This window comes from Amblyomma maculatum, chromosome 3 (assembly GCF_055883805.1).
Source record: "Amblyomma maculatum isolate TAMU_Amacu chromosome 3, ASM5588380v1, whole genome shotgun sequence".
NCBI classification, from domain to species: Eukaryota; Metazoa; Arthropoda; class Arachnida; order Ixodida; family Ixodidae; genus Amblyomma; species Amblyomma maculatum.
The window spans coordinates 109243435-109264512 of record NC_139346.1 but is presented as its reverse complement, the minus strand read 5'-3'; the positions used below and the strand labels follow the sequence as shown (position 1 = coordinate 109264512).

General features: G+C 48.5%; 1 protein-coding gene across 3 annotated transcripts in view; it reads left to right on the top strand.

Annotated features, from left to right (window-relative positions):
* The window catches only part of LOC146195674 (sphingomyelin phosphodiesterase 4), an 85945-nt gene that overhangs the window by 57017 nt on the left and 7850 nt on the right, over positions 1-21078 (top strand). For all 3 annotated transcript variants that reach the window (XM_084597873.1, XM_084597872.1, XM_084597874.1), the window contains exons 14-15: positions 2737-3027; positions 14323-14565. In XM_084597873.1, coding sequence (XP_084453999.1) covers positions 2737-3027; positions 14323-14565 — 534 coding nt within the window. The remainder of the gene's footprint in view (positions 1-2736; positions 3028-14322; positions 14566-21078) is intronic.

Here is a 21078-nt window from a genome sequence, read left to right as displayed (position 1 = left end):
ACCACAAAATCTTCGAACAAACAAATTTTACCTGGAAGGACAATAATTTTGCAGAGGCGACAACGGCCTAGGGAAAAGCGTTGTCAGTGCACCACGCAGACGGGCCTCCCAGGATGCGCAGCATTCGCTCCCTACAAGCAAGAGATAAGCGATAAGCCGCTAGTGTACCTGCACCTTCGCCTCCAACTTTTTTTTTCTCTTCCTCTGTCTTTTTACTTCGCCACAATGGAGGAGAGTGGCGGCTTCATATTCCCCCTCTGCTCTGCTCACTCCTTTGCTGCGATCCAAAGCACCTCTTTGTGCCTGCGGAGGCTGATGTGTCAGCGTGCACACCCATCTGTCATTGGCCCTTTCTCGCACGGCTCTCGCGTGCGAGAAATCGAGAGATTGTTTGTACGCTGCTTGCCTCTCAGTTTGCCGCTTCTCTACGACTCTCCTTCGCTTTGATTTCCTGCGTGCGTTGCCGCCATGAGTAGTTGTAGGCGGCGACTCTAGAAGCTTTTTCAAAAGGTGAACAAAAGGAAGACGTTGCGGCTCGGTTCGCCATATCTCAGAGTACGTTCTCAACATTCTTGAAAGCCAAGGACTCCATCCTCAAGCTCTGCAATGTGTGGCACGAGCGCCCTGAGCGTAAGTGATTGAGGACGGCTACCTACGAAGATGTGGACAAGGCTGTGTTTTCCTGATTTATGGACGCCAGAGCGCAGAATGTGTCACTGAGTGGGGCAATTTTGCCACAGAAAGCAAAGGACTTCGGTTGCCTGCTTGACAAGGACGCCTTGAAGGCTAGCAGTGGTTGGCTCCACCGTTTCAAGTCTCATTACGGGATTGTCGGACGGGTGCTCCGCGCCGAAGTGCCTGAAGCCGCTACTTAGCTGGAGAAGGAAATGCGAAGAATACTAACGAGGTACCAGCTATCAGAGGTGTTCAGTGTGGGCAAAACTCTATTCTTTTATCAAATCCTACCAAATCGGACTCTAGCACTAAAAGGGGATAGCTGCCACGGCGGGAGGTAGAGCAAGATGCGCATAACAGCTCTTCTCTGCGTAAACATGGATGCCACCAGCGGGTGTCGCTTGTGATTGGCAAAAGTAAGAAGCCGCAATGTTTTTAAAATGCTCGGAAGTTGGGAATTAAGTACACTTCGAACAAGAAGGCGTGGGCATCCTGCGACATCTTCCGTGACTGGCTCCGGGCGTTTGACAAGGAAATGGAGTGAGACAGCCGCAGCGTTTGCCTCTTGGCGGGCAATTGTTCCACCATCATGTCGATGATGTGGAGCTGAAAAATGCTGAGCAGTGGTTTTCGTGCCGAACTGTACTTCGTTGATTCAGCCGCTCGACCAGGGAATAATGAACCGTGTGAAGTGCACGAATCGTCGTCGGTTGATCAACAAGCTACTGCTCAATATCCGCTTGAAATGCCCCACCAACGTGGACGTCTTTCAAGCTTTAGAGATGTTCGCTGCATCCTGGAAGGTGACGTTGCAGGACGTGATTCAGAACTGTTTCTGGAAAGCCAGGTTTGTGAACGTTGTGGCTGGAACGAATGCCCCTGAAAAACATGACAGCGCTGAGGCCAGTGAAGGAGCTGCATTCGCTGCCCATGCACTTGAACACGGCGAGGAAGACAATCAGGCCAGCCTCGAATAAGCATGGAGATGCCTGGAAAGTGACGGGGCCGTTCCTGACGGTGTCGCTTTGGAGGACTTTTGTGCCGACAATTGCGTTCTTGCTACCAAGGAGGGAGGGGGGGGGGGGGGGGGGAGGAGGAGGAGGAGGAGGAGGAGGAGGAGGAGGAGGACTAGAAAGGCAGCGGCCAATCGCGATGGCACCAAATCGTAGACCTGTCTACTATGAGTATGTGGCATTTTCTGGGACCAAATATGTGTACCGAAGTACTGCTAAGCATGAAATAAATTGAATAATTATAGTAATGCAAACTATTGAATAACAGACTGAAATATTGCTGGTAACTTCCTATTAACTGCCGAGCAATTTTCTAGGCTCATAAACACCTTTTCCGCCGCTAGATGATGTCGCACACGCAGCAGCGTTGTTTGCTTCCTCGTGCACAGTGAAGTTTTTGTAAGTTCTGTTTTTCGCATAGAATGGCAAATATCCCAACTACGAGGTCTACAGCACCCAAAGGGATGCAGCTCTGAATCATACTAGCTCTATGACCGTGGTGTTGCTGCCGCCGTCACGGGCACGAGTGAGCCGCTTGATACGGGCACTGCGGCAGCACGACCACCTGCCTAGGCAGCGGGGCAGCATTCTCAGCCTTGTCGGCCGCTCAAACGTCGTGAGTGTACGAACTTTCTGTGAATAGCTGTTGATGTAACTTTCAAGCCAGTTGCTTGAAAGTGATTACTCGGACTCCGACAGGAGCCAGAGGCTGTGCTGCGAACTAGCAGCGAACTAACCCGAGCTCTGATGGTGCTTTTGGCTGTGTAAAGCGAAATTGTCACCCTTGCTGATGTGCAAGCCGACTTACTTGTACGGTAGTGTAGCGCCCCGCAGAGGCATATTGACCAGTTTTTCAATCCGCTCGCTAAATAAAGTGACTTGTTTTTTGCGTGGACTCGTGTTTTCGAACTGCCTGATTTTCCGGACGCTATCTCGGGCCCTTGAGGTTTCGAAAAATTGGTCGCCAACTGTAGTTCGGCTGATGATGACGAGTAGCACACTGTAGTAGAGTGGTAAGCAAGACTGTACTTTGTTTTGGTGTTTGCAGTTGGCCCAGTTGATACAGCTGGCATCCCAGGCGCAGCGGGGTGTAAGGTGGCAGCTTCAGGGTTCAGGCCTTGGAAGCAGTGTCACCGATGGCAGCGGTGGGGGCACTCAGCCGCGGCGAGAGCCACGTCCCCCAGGTGCTGTCGCTCTGTCATGGAAGCGCTTCACAGGTTTCGTGCGATTGGCACTCAGCGCGCTCATGCCGTCCGGGGTGCAGGACGAGGTGGCCGAGCGCAAGCGGACGCTCCACTACCTGCGAGCCTCAGTGGATGACCTCTGTGCCACTTTCCAGGTGGGTGCCGCCGGTTGGTTGCCTTGGGTTTGGGCATTAATCCACTCTGTTAAACTGGTCAAAAATGGGCGAAAAATTGATTTTGAGAAAAACGCATTTTCGGAATGTTTGTACCTTTGAGCACTAGCCTTCAAAATATCAACACTGAATTCGGTTGGGAAATACGATAAAATCGACTTTTAAAACGCCACGGGAGCCTCGAAATAGCCAAAAAGGGGTGAAAATTGTTCGAACTTCCCGCACGTGCCGCGGGTGAAGCAGCCGGCACGTGCCGGGTGAAGCTTGTTTCTTTGTGCGCATTTGCGGCATCTCCAAATGACGTCGCTCAAACAGAACAACCGCCGTCGCGGGTTTTCCGAAAGCCGTTTCCGGTCCGCTGATTGGCTGGAGCGCGTGCTCGCGAAGCGAGCCTCTCGTCTCGCGCTTCCCATTGGCCAGCGCGACTGACTTGGAATTTTTTTTTGTTTGTTTGTTTTTAACGTTCTTTGTCGCGGCTGCTGCTTCGCTCGTTTATGATGCGCTTTCGCGATCTTATCAGTCGTTCCCGCAGCCGGTGCTGGTCTTTAGACGTAGCTTGGTGGACGTAGCCGTATCAGGAGGGTATTGAAAACGGAAGCGCCTAGCGAGTGCGCGTCGAAGAACGAGTACGGCGGCGCGCTGCCAGGGTTGCGCGGCGTGTTCTCGACCTAGCTGCAGCACATCCGGCGGCATATAATCGTTTGCGAGCGGTTCAGAGGCATCAAAGATAACATCGATAGATTTAACTGTTCAGCTGATACTCATGGTCCCCACCAACGCCACCACTTCGTTGCTTTTTTATCGCGTCGCTTCAGACGACAGGCGAGCCTGACATGCCGTCGCCCGCATTCCTCTTCCGCGGACGGTTTCGTTTTTTTTTTTTTTTGTAGATTGCCGAAGTAATCGCGTCGCTGCGATCAAGGGGTGTGAAAATTCGAGCTTTAGCTCCAGCAAGGGACCCCGCATGCGGCCCTGCATGCGCTGTACAGCAAAGTAGCAAAGTTTCATTCCAATTAGCCAATTTATTAGGTCATTCTAGTATGCCGCTGTGTTCTAGCCTTCAACTTTGTGCAAGTTTATTAATATTGCAAGACCGTTTTATCGTAATTTTGAGTATTTGTTTGCCTTGAAGGGCACTGCCACAGGCATTTGAAGTGGTAAATTAAGCTTCTCACGCTGGTTCTAGTGGCAGTATATTTAGACTTTATGGCAAGCTTTTACGAGTATTTTGGGAAGGGTACTATTATATGTTTAGTATATAGCCTTTCTCATAAGAAACAAAGCCTCACGATTCCATTTATATTGCCATAGCTGCAGTGTAGCAAAATTAAAGGTCTCAAAATGCAAATAAGTTTTTCTCAGTGCTGTTTCTGAACACTGCACTCAGCCTTACTGTGCTTTTTTTCTACATTGTTGCCGAGTGACAATGACAAATTTAGCATCACTGCAGTCATATTGAAAAGATCAGGGGGTGATCCAACACTTACATCACTCTATCAAAATTTTTTCAAATTGCCATTAAAATAATATTGCATGTCAAAAATTTTGCTGATTTCCTAATGGCATACACTACCTTGGCCATGAGTACTGGTGATAGATTCAGTTTTAGTTGACATATTCAAAATCAGACAGTATTGAAAATGGAAAGAGCATGACATTTTTGGTGAGAAATATCAGTGAGGCTACTGATTGTTCAAGTTATATAATATGTGGTCAAACTTCAAATGCCGTTTTCTCAGTTTCATATTTTTGGTCGATCTCTACAGTCTTGCGCAGGGTTTTGATAACTTCTTTTTAGGTCACACAAATAACTTTAGTACCATTTTCTTCAGAGAGAAATGAAGTACCCGATGACATTTTTAATTTTTTAGTTTAGGCAATGGATAAATGTCAGTTTGAGATTAGCTTAATGAGTTCGTTTCAAATAATGCAGCCTTTTACTCTCACCATAATATGTGAGGATAACGTGCCTTTTTGAGGAAAACGAAGGATGTCATCGGGTATGGGAAGACTTTGGCTATCAATCCATGTAATTAAAAGCAACAAAATGCAATGAGAAAGTTCATTAAAGCTGCGTAAGAAATTCACTAATTATGCTCTGGACTTTGTTAGATAACTTTTGATCTAAGACCACCAGCTCAATTATACAGTAGCCGACGGGTAATTCGGACTCCAATAATTCGGACTTGTAGGATATTTCAGACTTCATTGAGGCACCGTCAGTCACCCCATAGAAGCGCATACATATTCGCGACGGATTTTTCGGACTTTAAAAGTCCGAAAGTTCGATTTTTCGGACTAATTTTAGTCCCCTGCAGGCCAAAATCTGCCATCTTATCGGCTTTTCGCCGGCGCAACAAGCGCCATCTTGGATTGAGGTGGATTGGCTTGACATGGTTTCGGTGCCCCATTTTTGCCAGGAGAGGCGCCTGCAATCTCTGCCACTTCGAGGTGGCAGTCGGATTCTCATCGCCGTCAACCTGCTTTTTTCGCCAACGCTGACGCGGGCAGCTATCTCCTTGTGCTTTGTCTCATACGTCCGCCGTGTTGTCACACGAGTTTCTCCGACCGCGTCAACCGAGTGGCGCGCCGTCAATCCTTTGGCCGTTTTGTGATTGCGTCCGGCGGTTCCACCACTCTGAACGAAAAGTGCCTCATTTTTGCGTGTTTGACGAGCGGTGTGGTGCGCACTCGGGCTGTGGACATGGCCCCGCCGCCCTCGATATGTGTGCGGACCTCACGGACGACGAACTTGTACGCCAGGTTCTTCAACCTGAAGACGAGTCGGACTCCGACGACGACTCGGGCGGCCTACCACAGCCATCGCTTGCACAAATTACAAAAGCTGTGAACTTGCTGTCTAGCGTGTACAGCGAAACGACAACTTTGGCGCAAATACAAGCGCAAATCGTCGCCAGCAAAAGAAATTTGCCGCAAGGTAAAATCGGCGACTTTTTTAAGCCGATTTCCTCTGAATAAAGTGATTTTTTGTGCTTCACGGATTTTTCGGACTGTTCGATTATTCGGACCATTTTTCGGGTCCCTTCAAGTCCGAAAAAACGGTCGGCGACTGTAATTACATTTTTGAAATCAGGAGAGAAAGAGAAATCAGGAGAGATTCTAGCCATAACTAAAAAAGTTAGTTTTAAGACCCTCGTCCCCTGAGTGTTCTAACTAAACACGACCTCTGATAGGGCTCGCGAGACAGCGTTGTTTTATTTGTTTTGGTTTGAAACGAATGCTTGCAGTACAGCTTCCACCACTTCCGCGAAGATGGCCACCACCGCCGCTGTTTTTTTTTTGTTTTTTTCGTGTAAGAGGGGGAAAGAAAACAGTGAAAACTGGGTTTGCTGGTGTTCCGCGCCTCTTTCTGTCTGAGCATCACACCTGTTCAGTCAGTTGTGCGGTATTCCTTGCTGTGCCAGATAGAATGAGGATATTGACACAGAAACAGATCAACCAGTGTTTAACGCCGCCCGAGAAATAGTGGTACGGTCGAACCTCGCTATAACAAACACAGATATAGCAAATTATCGGATAAAAAAATCTAAAATCAACCTTTGGTTGGTCTACGGTTTATTTCTATGGGAGGTCTTTCTGTATAACGAAAGAAAATTTTCGAAATTTAACACTAGATCGGTTATAACGAAGCAGTTTTTTTGCATTAAAATGGCAAAAAATGCGTAAAGGAGCTAGAAAAAAACAAACTCAATTTTTCAATCAATTGAAGTGCCCGCCGCAGAAGTGTGTTTAAATCGCCCGCGCATTTGCGTGCCGCGTCATTTGGCGGCGGCAACAAAGACTACCGCCAACTGCTTATGACCTCCAAGATTACACCCGCATGCGCAGTGATCTCTGAGGTCATGAACAGCCATGGCCGGGCTCAAACGTCGCCGCTGCTCGGGTCCGACCATGTAACGGCTGAAAGGCATGTGACTGGCATGTCATCACTATTGCCTTGTCATGGCGGGAGCTTATGCTATGCCTCTACCACTGCGGCCGACCCGAGTGCGAGCGCTACGCTCCCCGAGTCTGTTGGCTCCGTCGCGCAAATTGTGCATGCAGGCAACGTCCTTTCTTAGTATTCATTTTTGCTCTCCAGCACGGAATGAAAAGCGTGATTTCATGCTTATACCAAGCTCTTAATTAAAACATTGTGTGTTTTCACACCTTTGTGTTGTCCATATTAGTGCACATTTTGTTTCGTTTTATTAGCAGGAATTTGGGCGCGCACTTTTATAACGAATATTGGATATAACAAATTTTCGTGCCCTTTACTACTTCGTTATAATGAGGTTCGACTGTATGCTTCTGTTGTGAATTCGTTTTTTGGACTACCTGGTTTTTCTGGATGCTTTTTCGGCCCCTTGAGGGCCCGAAAAGTTGCTCGGCGACTGCGTCTGCATTTCAGGTTCAAATGCACTGTAAATGTTATTAGGGTTGTTCGGTTCAGGTTTTATATATATATATATACACAGTCGAACCCGGATATATCGAACTCGAAGGGGATCGCGAAATAGTTCGATATATCGATAATTCGATGTACAAAAATCGGCTTGTGACGGCACTTACAATGCGAAAAAACGATACCGTATTTGTCGCCTAATCAACCCACTCGCATAATGAACCCACCCTCCACTTTTGCACCCGAGAATTTGAAATATAAAAAATGCATTAAGACCAGCTTGCTCACATGCAAGCGATTGAGCGATCTCAACGACGAGCGGCAGCGACAGAGCGAAAAATTTCAAACTTGTTGGAACTGCGTCCCTCTTGCCGCTCGAGCCACCGCGACAGCTCAATACAAGATTTCTGTGTCGCTGCGGCAGAAATCCGCGAGCGCTTTCGCTTGCATGTCGATGGCGCGCGTCACTCCGTTTCGGTCGTCGCATCCACAGCTCATTTCTTTGCAGCGTGCCAAGATGCTGCGCAGCGATAACGTCAGGGCGCGTTTATCTTTTTATAGCTCCTCCGGTGGCGAGGAGCGAACTTGGCAGAGTGCCCGTGATGGCTTGATTGCACAAGCCTGGTTCGATTTATCACGCCGCGCTTGGGGCAGGCTTCATGATCGCAGTAGCAGACTACAGTAGAACCTCGTTGATACGTTCCCGGTTCGTACGATTTCCCGGTTCATACGATCAAAATCGAGAGCACGAAAAAATGCCCCATAGAGTTCCATGTATTTGTTTCCCGGTTTATACGTTCCTGGATTGCACGGTTTCCCGGTAAATACGTTCAGACTTTAGCGAAACAATACGTTTTGCGACGAAAAGAAGAAAACGATTTGGCGAGGCGTAAGTCGCCGCCGTGGCGGTTTCTCCGCAGTGCTCCGCTCGGCGCGGTCGCATGTCAACGGCGCTGCCCCACCATGGAGGAGGGAGCGTGCGGCAATATCCGTGAAGCCTAGCCATAAAAAATAAATGGGAGCGGGTCGGCCCCTACGTGTTAGACCACGTGATAACGTGCGGTGATATCTACTACCGCGCGAATACGCGAGTCGGCGCCGCGCGGGGTCCGCCGCGCGCGCAGCACCCAGCAGACCACGGTGGAGCAGACAGCCGCGCGCACTAAAACGCACCGACGTCAAAACATTGGGTCTAACTAGGAGAGCGAAAAAACGGGGGAGGGAGCGGCTTCATCGACGCTTGGCTTGCGAAGGCTGGCCGCGTGACGTCATGCTTCCTCCTAGCTTTTCCTACCTCTATGTACCCCACCTCCTCCAGTTCCTCCGATTCCTAGCAGAGTTAGTACGTTCACTGTATGCAGCAAACAGAAAGCGCTCGCGATATCGCTTGGTTTCCGCCAGTCAAGCGAGCACCACTCTGGTTGCTTTTATAGCCGGTAAACAGCGCCACAAGCTCTGGTTGCGTAATCGGGACGCACAAGCCTGTCAAAATTTTTATCTCTTAATCTACCGCAGGTTTGACTATGCAGCTTTGTTTTGGCCGACGCGGGTTTATTTTGATGATTGCCTACTTTTAAAGCTTCCAGACACTACTATTGCTACTATCATCATCAGTTCCCACCACCCTGCGGTCGGACGAATAGATTAGCTACCGATTCTCATTTCCACCTTCCTGCGTCGTTTGCTGGCTGCCATGGCGTCTCGTAAGCGTAAGCCGTTGTCCTTGAAGGAGAAGTTGAACATCTTGGCAGTCGTCGACGCAAATCCGAAAAAGAAGCGAACCGACATTGCAAATGACCTCGGACTGCCAGCATCAACTGTCAACACGATCGTGTCGAAGCGGAAGGAGATTGAAGGCAACGCGTTGGTGTTCGGCGCAGGGACAAAACAGGCCCATGGAGCCAGGCATGGGGAGCTGGAAGAAGCACTTCTGAAGTGGTTCAAACAAGCGAGGGCGTCCGGTGTCAACTTTGACGGAAGTATTCTTCGCGAGAAAGCATTGGAAATTGCAGATGTGCTTGAGATTGATGACTTTACCGCCTCGAATGGCTGGATTAGCCGCTTTCGTGCTCGGCATGCCATCGCGTATCGCCAAGTGAACGGCGAAGCGGCAAGTGTGAATCCAGCTGACATCGAAAACTGGATTTCATTGCTGCCCGGAATTTTGAATGCACACGATCCACGAGACGTGTACAACGCTGATGAACTGGGACTGTTCTTCAAGGTACAACCGAACAAAACGCTGTGCCTGAAAGGCGACGATTGTCACGGCGGCAAAATAAGCAAAGACCGCGTGACGGTCCTTTTATGTTGCAATGAAGATGGGAGCGATATGCTCAAGCCTTGGGTGATTGGGAAAGCCAAGAACCCGCGCTGTTTGCGCAATATCGCACACTTGCCTTGTGTTTATAAAAATAACACAAAGGCGTGGATGACGTGCAGCATTTTTGAAGTGTTCCTTCGGTACCTCGACGGACGACTCGGATCGAGAGGAAGGAACGGGCTGCTGTTTCTAGACAATTGCGCGGCCCACCCGAAGGACACTTCTTTTCTTCGAAACGTCCGCGTCATTTTTCTTCCGAGCAACACAACGAGTCATCTGCAGCCTTTAGACGCCGGGATTATAAAAAACGTGAAACACTTGTATAGAAAGTGCATTGTGCGACGATTCCTGGCTCGTGTTTCACGACAGCAGGACCCGGGGAAGTTGTCGTTGCTAGACGCAATGCACTACTTGATCAGTTCGTGGGAAAGCGTTACGAGCGAAACTGTGCGTAACTGCTTTCACAAGTGCGGTTTTCGGCGCGTGCCAGGGGCCGAGGAGACCCAGGAGCCCAGCGACGACAGTGCAGAGATCGACGAACAAGAGTTTCGGTCAACCGGTGCCGATGGCTTATTTGCAGATTTTGTTGCTGTCGACGACAACGTGCCGACCTGCGAGCCGCAAAGCGTCGCTGAAATTGTGGCCGAGGTACGAGGCGGCGAAGCGTCTGATAGCGAACAAGAAAACGAGGAGGACATCCAGACTACTTTCGCCCAGGCCGCCGCCGGACTTGATGCGCTGCGGAGTTATTTCCGCGACAAAGAGAACAGCGTGGCAGACAAGAACATGCGTGAGCTAGAGAAGCAGCTCTACCTTGCTAATAGTCGCACCCTTCATCAGCGAACGCTGGTCGACTACTTTAAGCAGTGAGAATGGAAATAAAAAATGCCCTTTCACATCGTTCTCGAGTCTTGATTTTCGGAAATCAAGGTGAGTTTGGATCATACGTTTTCCCGGATAATACGTTTTTTTCTCGCATTTTAAAAAAAACGTATCAACGAGGTTTTACTGTACGTGCTTCCGTTGATTCATACATGCAAAGATAAACAGCTCCCGCAAAAAAGAAAAAAAAAAAAGCCTGCCGCTTTTTAACTTCTGCAGCCGCCATATCTTAAGCTACGTCGCGCGTACAGCACAACGGTAAGAAAGAATGACTCTCGAAAAAGAAAAACAGAGAGCTGCTGCTTCTTAACATCCGCAGGCGCCATAGCCACATCAGCCGCCGCACGCAGAGGGTTCGCAACACACGCTGGAGAAAGCGTCCGACGTCTGTCTCAAAACGGGCTGAGCTGGCTTGGCGCATGCGTAGCGCGTGCCGAAGGAGCTCGGCAAAAGAATGGGCACACCTACGCACATGACTTGCAAACGTCATGTGTTGGCGCGCTGGAAACAATAACTGCAGATGCGTGCGCCTTTGGGGAATGGGCGCGGCGCTGTCCAGAACTGTCCCCTCTCATTCCTTCTGCGCGTGGCTTGAAAACGTCATGCGGCAGACGGCCAAGGGTGATGCGATCGTCTTTGGGGAAGGCACACCTTCCAGTGCGTGGTGCGGAGTTAGATATATCGAACGACCGGTGAAATTGAGTTCGATATATGACGCGGCTTTCCTATACTTTTACATGGGATTTTGAAGGGGATATTCCGTGAGTTCGATATAACCAAAATTCGATATATCCGGGTTCAATATAACCGGGTTCCACTGTATATATATTATGTGAGGGTCAGTTGCTGTCTGCGCTGGAACAACCGTCGCTCTGAACTGACGTCGTCCAGTTGAAAGTCCCTGGCGCGGCCATAAACTGTCATTTTAATATATATACAGTTAAAGCTCGTTAATTCAAATTCCACGGGGCCGCCAAGCCAGTTCGAATTAACCAAAATTTGAACTAATGAAAGTGAGCAAAAATGAAGGCGTTTGATGCCCGGAGGGCACGAAAAACATTTATTTAGCAAAAAAGTCTGTTATCATCTTCTGCTTCTTCTCTCTGAGGGCTACCGTACTCACTCGGTCTTCTAGCATGCGAATGCGACGCAGGGAGTCTTCTTCCCCCTCTTCAAAGCTGAAGAAAAGGCGCGCGACATTCAGCGCTCCCATAACTTCTGCCGCGGATGGACGCACGGGCTCTTGCTCCTCGTCCTCGTCTTCTGCCTCTTCTGGGACAGACTGCTCCCCAACAATTTCAGCGACAATGTCCTCATCACTTAGGGCACCGCACACTGCTGCATCGCTGTCTCCTCCAACATAATCATCAAAACTGACGTCCTGCAGCACAGCACGCACAGCCGCAGGCAGAGGCTCCGGACTCCCATCGTTGCCACTTTCTTTCATACTTCCGGCAGCAAAGCCACAGTGGTGGAAGCAGTTTGCAATTGTGGACGGCGTGACCTGCTCCCATGCACGCACCAACATGTGCATTGCTGTGAGCAATGTGATGGTGCTGGTCTTCTGGTTTCCAGTGCACAAAGTCATGCGCTCGATCATGTGGCGCCTATAGAAACATTTGATGTTTCTGATCACCCCCTGATCCATCGGCTGCAAGGCCGCAGTCGTGTTGGCGGGCAAAAAGACGAGCCTTGTGGCTTTCAGCTCGGCGTCGACTTTGTGTGCCGAGCAGTTATCCACAATGAGGAGAACTTGACGCTTCCCTAGCTCCATCCTCCGATCGAATTTCAAGAGCCATTTTTTAAACAATTCGCCCGTCATCCACGCCTTGCTGTTGGCGGAGTATTCCGTCGGCAGCGTCCTAATGTTCTTGAAACATCTAGGCTTATGTGCCTTGCGGACAACAAAAAGAGGGACCTTCTCCGTCCCGGTCATATTAGCGGCGACCAGAACAGTAATCCGCTCTTTGCTTCGCTTGCCGCCAGCGCAGCTGTCCCCTTTAAATGTTACTGTTCTGTCGGGCTGGAGCTTATAAAACAAAGCCGTCTCATCATGTGCCGAGTAGCTTTCTAAGTACTGCTGCAGAGCACCGCTTCGCCACGTGGCACAAGTTTCTGCATCCACTTCTTTGGCTTCTCCAGACAACACCTGGAAGACAAGATTATGTCTGTCTCTAAAGCGGTGAAACTATCCTTCGGAGGCGACAAAATCTTCCACATTCAAGCGCAGGGCGAAATCGGCCGCCTTCGCCATGATAATTGGGCCGCTCAGTGGAATGTCAGCGCTTCTCATTTCTTTCACCCACGTGATCACAGCGGTCTCAATTTCCGGATACTTTGCTGACCGAAGCCTTTTTCTGTTGCTGGCGAAATCTTCGGCTTCATAGGCATCCTCGATGGCCTTCCTATTTCGGACGTACGTCGACAACGTGCTTGGTGGAATCCCGTGCTTTTTCGCGATTTCCACTTTGCTGGCCTTCCGTTCATCCACCTCGCGTAAAATAGCCACTTTCTTCTTCACCGTCTTGGCACAGTATTTCCCACGCGAACACATCTCGCGGACACAAGCTCACAACAAGCGGCGTGCAAAACGAGGGCTCACGAAATGCAACACGAAACCGTGGTCGATAACACTAAAACGTCGTTCCTCGAAGGAGTCGCGGCAGGAAAGACTGTTTAGTACTTATTCCAGCACCCTAGCGGCGCCCCGATGGTTGTGCCATCTATCGTTCTGCCGTGAAATCTTCCAACGATGGTTTTTAACAGCGCCGCTTGGCGGCGCGCAGTTCGAATTATGGGTGGCGGCGCCAATTTTTGAGTGAATTAACGAGCTGTTACGCGCATAGACTTCTATGCACTGCGGACCGGACCACGATGACTATTTCGAATTAACGAGTTGTGAATTAACGAGCTTTCACTGTATATCTATATTTTTATTAGTTTGGAGAATAAGAATTTGGCGCTCTTTGCAACCTGATAAGGGGGAGAAATCAGGTCTTAAATGGAACTATTATAAAATTCAGGATTTTTCAAGCTAAATTTACAAGCTGTAATAATTTTTTGGGTATTTTTTTTAGTGGAGGGTAGCAGTTAGGGCTACTATGCTTCGGGCTGGTAAGAGGGGGAATATCGTAGTTCTGAAGAAAATATTTCAGAATTGCATATTCCTGTATTAAATATTAATTTCTGGCAGTAAAAAGCCTGGCCTAGCCTTGTGACATGAGACATCACACAAGCTGGTCTCGAATTTTCGCACATCCTTGTCAACGTACATAATCATCGGCATGCACAGCATTTCGGTTTCAACATCACAGCTACCCTTAGCTAGGCACAAACGATATCAACGTGGCATTTTGCTATCGCAGGGTAGTGCACAGTTGCGTTGTGCCAATTGTACACCACTTGAAAGCCTGCATTTGTATCACTTGCGTCCAGCAAGTACTGATTAAACTTATCTCTAAGCAACTCTGCATCGATCGTCACAGATGTCAACACACGTGGGGTAATTGGGGAAAGAGGAACATGTTTGGGGGGCAAAATTGGGTGTAGTCGTGTTTACCCAAAAACGAACAATCCCTCTCTGTATGGGCACTTACACCGTTGTGCACGATAGGGTTGTTCTTCACACCTGGCCTTGCAATACGTGGTGCTATTTTTCGCTTTCCAGATGGAGAAAGCTGCAGATCAGCCTTCCTCCATGATGCCTGTGCGGCCAGCGAATGAGCCATTGACTGCATTGTCGCAAGATGTCACCGACTTCTCTGGCAGAGGCTACAGCACGCAGCATTGTGTGGGCGACATCAAATCTGCTGGTTACCATGGCAACCCAGATACGGAACCCATCCATAGCTACGAAGTCATCTTTCTGGTGCGCATTCTGCACATGGTCTCCTCCGCCTTCAATGCCAAGGTGGGTTTCATACATACAGTGACCAATTTTAAGGCGGAAGCCTTAATGACTCATCGTTGTAAGCAGGAGTTGTCGACAGAAATGTCACGCTTTTCAATTGGTCAAAATGGTTGTGACATAGTGCGCGAATTTCAAACGGGGCCGATTGTAGTTAGGCTATAGGGATGGTATAGTGATGCTTCAAGTAAGTGGGACTGAGTTTAGTTAATTAGTTATGTAACCAATTGGCCTAAATAACCTAATTATGCTAATTAATTATTAATTAATTAATAATACCAGTACAAGTATGCCTTGTACTGGTAGCTAATTAGTGTGCTTCTGCTAATTAGGCAATTGGTTATAGGCAATTAGTAATAGTTTACGCTTGCAGAATTTGGACTTTGGGTTGCCGGTAATTACGTATTACTGTTGAACGGCGCCCGTCTCTAATTATGGCCTCTGCTTTGAAGCACTTTAGTGAGCCAAAGTGCCCCCTGAATTTTTCTCTGGCCAGAATGCAGCAGCACAGTTCGGGGCTGATATCGGCTTCTTAGAACTCATAGAGCCATTCTGCTCGGCACTCTAAAGGTCAGGGGGCTGCACGGTCATTGTCCTATCGTGCTCAAAGTGTCTACTGCCAGTACCAGCTACAGTCAAAACTCGATTTAACGAAGGTATCCTAATTCCCCCTCAGACGCCCATAGGGTTCAATGCTTTGACTAACCCGAAAATAACGAAACCGATTCCGTGATCTGTCCCGATTTAACGAACCTTTTTTCGAGAAATAAAGGTGAAAAAGTGTTAATTTTTGGTCTATTTTGTAGACAGCACCCCAAAATTTATTGATTGCGAGCCAGCGGTAACAGCGCGGAGCATCTCATCCCGTCGCTTTTTTCAAACTGCGCGGCGCAAAACGAGTTTTAGTTTTGAGTCGAGCTCACGAGATGGCGCCAGCAGTAAAAAAGTTTCGTGCCACATTTCATAGATGGCGCCGCACCGATTTCATAGAGAAATCGGTGCGGCCGTTGCTCACAAAGCGCACGCAGGCAAAGATCACCGACTTCTTTGGCGGAAGATAAATTTGTAGTCCCCTCGGGCCTTTCTTGTCGAGTAAGAATTTTTGTTGTTTCTTTTCATACGCGCTAGCGGCGCCGGTCGTGGTGTTGGCGCTACCCACTCGAAAGTAGCGCGGGGGGTCATGACTATGACCATACGGACCCCCAAAGATTGCGCTAGTTGTATGATTACCAACTTTAACGCCAATTTGTCATTAGCTCTGTGGCTTGCCGTCCCGTCGGCGGTATTTAGGGAAGATTGTTGCGCCGCTAGCCGAACCGTCCTTTGGGTCGGTGCTACCGGCGTGAATTCGTCACGCGCGAGTGCGACGAAAAGTGAAAATGGTACGTGCTAACTGATACGACCGCGATAAGCTGGTACGGTTTATGCGGATGCAAAATGCATTATGTTCAATGGGTGCTCAGTCGGGGACTTGACTTTACTACTTTTAAAACGAAGGTACTGTTTAAGCGGGTACGTTTAACGAGGTTTTACTGTAATCGAATGTACTGAATTATGTGCCCAAGAAATGCCTCATTCAATTTAACGAAGTTCTCGATTTAACGAAATAATTCACGGCTCCCCTCAACTTCGTTAAATTGAGTTTTAACTGTAGTCTGAATTTCAGTTTTACGTTTAAGTACTGGTCAATATGGTGGCTAGTCGGCTCAAAAGGGGACTTCTTATATGGAAAGAACATTCAAGGCTGAAGGTGGCATGTGTGGTGGCTCAGTGCAGTGCCACTTGAAGCACCTATAGCGACTGTGGTGACCTGCACCTTCTCGGTACATTTATAGCCATTGATGAAGTGATGGGCCAGGCTCAAGACTTCCAAGGCCTTCTGGCAGCAAGTAGTCACTGTTGCAGATGAAGTGGCTTTGGAGGGACAGCGCCAGAAAACGGGGCAAGAACCGATTGACACTGTAAAACCAGCAAATGCCGTTTGAAGCTGTCCTAGTTGAGCACTCCAGATAGCTGGATATCTGGGCGATTGAAAACACCCCGGCAGGCACTAGACCAGACCTGCCACAGTGGGAACTGCACAGCCCCCGCTGTGCAGAGAGAATGAAATGAAAAGACAAAGATGATGTTAGAAGAAAAAAGTGACAAATGGTTTAAATTTGCACTATGTCAGCCTTTTTAATTACATCTAGAAACTGGAGCCGAAAATCAGGCATGAAATTGACTGTACATTCTGGTATGCACTCTGTGGTGGCTTGTGTACAACCAGAGGTGTTTTGCCCGTCATCACAAACAAGTGTCGATAGTATACGACTGTGACATAGGTGCCCAGGCATGGTGTGAAATCTAGTTGCTTTTTGTTTAGATTTGCTGTGAAATTTCTGTTACTTTTGCCCTTTGCTCTCGGGGTCAAGCAATGAAAACATGCTGATTTGCAGTGCATTGCACGCATGGAGCCAAACTATTGCATTGGACACTCCAGAAACAAACGGTACTTGTTGCTTCCAAACAAGCTGCTATCCATAAATGTAAACAGGCTTAAAAGCCATGCCTTTAGATGACTGCAAATATTCCTTCTGTCAGATTAGCGAAGGAACGCGCACTCTTTGGCGCCTCTGGTGCCTCGCATCTTCCGGTATGCAACATGTCGTTCTCTGCTAGTGTGCCGCCATCTACGAAAGCCATCACACAAAGTGAGCTCGCTCTTAGCCGTCATGTGCTCTGCAACTCGGCACACTGTGGGCTGTGAGATGTTGCTCTGGTATCCAGTGACGACTTTAAATGTGGCCACGTTGCAAGAGCATAATGTGATCAACTGCAGCACTGGGGACGGTGGCCGACGATGCTTACCTATGGATCAGTATTGGAAGCAGGGACGTTGGGAGGCTAGCCGCGGTCTCGCGTGTAAAGCAATAACGCATCAGAGGTTCTAAGCCAAACTGTTTGTCACTCTGCCAACGTTTTAGAGCACAGTTTCCTGTATCCTCCTTTGCACACTTTTGTGCTTGGCATATGGGTAGAACGAAGCTCACACAGTGAGCGAACGATGTGGCGTCCATCATGTTTGCAAGCAGAGTGTTGGTCGAGGAGCCCCCAAGGTAGCATTGCTGCTACCTCGAGGTTCTTGAGGACGTCATCAAGGTTTTTTCCACTTGTGAAGTGATTCGAGTGGAGATGGGTTTCTGAAATGCAAAACAGGGTTCGAGGGCCGTTCGGCATAGAAGTTCTAGTCTAGGCTTGTTTATGAATTGAGCGATAAGTCAAAGTTCAAGTTATCTGTAAATTCGAACTGCTGGACCTCTGATTAACAAGATTCAACCGTTTTTATTTTTTCCCTCTAATGTAGTCAGACCTGGATACATCGAATCCGGATAATTCGAATTTTGGTTATGTCGAACTCGCGGAATATTCCTTGGAAAATCCCATGCAAAATTGTAGGAAAGCTTAGTTGTGTTTCAGAACTCAGTTTCACCAGTCGTTTAACATATCGAACTCCGCACCACGCACTGGAGCGTGCGCCTTCCCCAAAGATGAGCGCATCACCCTCAGCTATTTGCCGAGTGACATTTTTAACCCATGTTCAAAAGAAATGAGAGGGAATAGGTCGATGATGGCTGGTCTAGGGCAGCGCCACGCCCTTTCCCTAAACACACGCACATCTGTGGTGATCGTTTGCCATGCGCCAGTACATGACATTTTCAAGCTATGTGCAAGACTGCCAGTGCGGAGCAGACGCAGCCAAAGCAGCCGTGGTGTTCGGGGGAGGGGGAAAACGCGATAGTGAAGTGCAAGGGAGAGCCCTTTCTTCTGCCGAGCGTTCTCTCTCCTTCCTCTCTTCCCGGTCTTCGTTTGCAGCAGCACGCACTACGCATGAGGTATTTATTTATAAATAAATTAACAAGAAAAATGTAAAGCCTCTCAACTTGCTTTCCATTTTACACCACTGCAAAAAATGTCAAAAAAGCATTTTTGAAGCCAGTAATGCCTAAGTGGGATATTTTGTGAAAGCTAATGGAATGCTCTGTTAGAAGATTGCAAAGGTAACACTTAACTGAAGAAAAAGAAATTATGACAGCCTCACCCCATTTGTGAGTGGTAAGTGTTACAGGCATATATAGTAGGTTTTACTGGCCGTAGCGAAAACGACTTCTTTGAAAACATCTGTACAGTTGAATCCCGCCACAACGAATACCGCCACAACGAAATTTCCGCGACAACGAATAATTTTTTATTCCCCGCGAGTATCCTATAAGAATTAATGGCCTAAATTTCTCTGCACAACGAACCATTTTTGCAGAGCGTTTCCGCTTCAACGAAATTTTCGCGTTCAAAATCGAAACCGAAACTAGTTTTATTGGCGAGAAGTCCAAGTCAAATCCAAAGCCACATTAAGCATGAAATCACGTGATTGCAGTTCCGCCATTTTGGCTTTGTGTCGTGGTCGCGTTGTTCACTCGCTGCCTTTCTCTTCGACAACGACGAGTTTTCATCCGCAGGACACGATGGCAACGCAAGTGAAAAAACGCAAAACTCTTTCCCTTGAGCAAAAAGCTCAAATAATCGCCCAAGCAGAAAGCGGAAGGAAGAAAGCGGCTATTGCTGAAGACTTCGGAATTCCTGCAAGTTCGCTGTCAACAATTCTAGGCAATAAGGACAGCGTGAGAATGGCACTTGCTTCAGGCACATCCTCGAAGCACAAAAAGGTGACGCGGCCCCTCCATGAAGAGTTGGACAAAGCAGTGCATGCGTGGTTTGTGGAAGCACGAGCCAGCAACGTCCCCCTGTCCGGAAGCATCGTCCAGCAGAAAGCCTTGAACTATGCATGCCTACTTGGCATTGATGATTTTAAAGCCAGCATTGGCTGGCTAAACCGTTTCAAGTCCCGCCATAACATCGTTGGAAAAGTGTTGTGCGGCGAGTCAATGTCAGCAGACGTGGACGGAGCAGCTGCTTGGAAGGCGAGTAACATGGCCGGAATTTTAAGCAACTTCGCGCCTGCAGACATTTACAACGCCGACGAGACCGGGCTATTCTACGAGATGTTGCCGGCTAGGACGCTCGACTTCAAGGGGCAGCGCTGTCACGGCGGCAAACACAGCAAAAAACGCATCACAGTGCTGCTTTGCACAAACATGGATGGCTCGGACAAGCGTCCGCCGTTAGTCATAGGCAAAAGTGCCAAGCCGCGCTGTTTTAAGGGAACTCGTAGCCTACCTGTGCAGTACAAGGCGAACAACAAGTCATGGATGACCCGCGCTATTTTCACCGAGTGGATGATGGCATTCGACTGCGACATGAAGCGGCAGGGCCGTAAAGTTTGCTTGCTTTTGGACAATTGTTCAGCGCATCACTCCGACGAAGTTAAGCTCACTAACACGGAGCTGAGGTTTTTCCCTCCCAATTGCACGTCTGTCTTACAGCCTCTCGATCAGGGCGTGATTCTTAGCCTGAAGCGCGCCTACCGCGGGAGGTTAATTCAGCGGCTGCTTTTTAACACTGAAACCGGCCGAGACACGAAGGTGGACTTGTACGTGGCACTGCAGATTATGTCTGCTGCCTGGAGCACACTGGGGCGCTCAGTAATTGTGAACTGTTTCAGGCACGCCGGATTTGCCGAAGGTCGACCCGTACACTCTGCTGGCCTAACACCAGGCGTTACAGACGACGACGAAGAGGCGTCACCGGCTCCGGGGATCGCGGCCGCCTGGAAAACGCTGGGAGAAATAGGAACCGTGCCGCCTAATCTCGAGCTCGACGAATACATCGGCGCTGACGCTTGTGTTGTTGTTCACGAAGATGTGAGTGATGAGCAGATCATAAAAGCTGCCCGGAATGATAAGGACTCTTCCGATGAAGAAGACGACGACGTACAGGAAGCGCCGGCTGCGGCAACCGCCGTACAGGTGATGGACGCTTTTGATGTCATCAGGAATTTCGTTGCTGTCCGAGACGACGATGTTGCGATTGATTTGCTGACCGAGTGCGAAAATCGCGTGACGGCGTTGCTCGCCGTGAAGCGTAAGCAAACCAAGCTTACAGATTTTTGGCATTAAACGCCTTTGCTGCTGCTTGGGCAATTCTTTCTGCGTTTCACGTCAAATTTTTGCGATAACGAAGTTCCGCGAGAACGAATTTTTTTTCGTGCACCGTGAATTTCGTTATAGCGGGATTCAACTGTATAATGTGGAAATATTGAATTTACTGTCCAAACCGAAATGTTATATTTGCACGTCTCTGTTTTTGTTTTTCACTGCAAGGATGCTTGTCATATGTTGGGGAAGTGCCAACTAGGCAATATAATAAGCCCTACAGATGGCAGCAGTGGGGTATTCTTGCAAAGTAATTTGCATGCTTAGCATGTAAATTCATTTTGTTTGTGGTCATGTGCATGAATAAACAACACAATTATTCACTAGAGCACTGGGGTACTCTTACAGAATAATTTGCATATCATGCTTGTAAATTCATTTTGTTTGTGGTCATATGCGTGAATAAACAACACAGTTATTCATTATT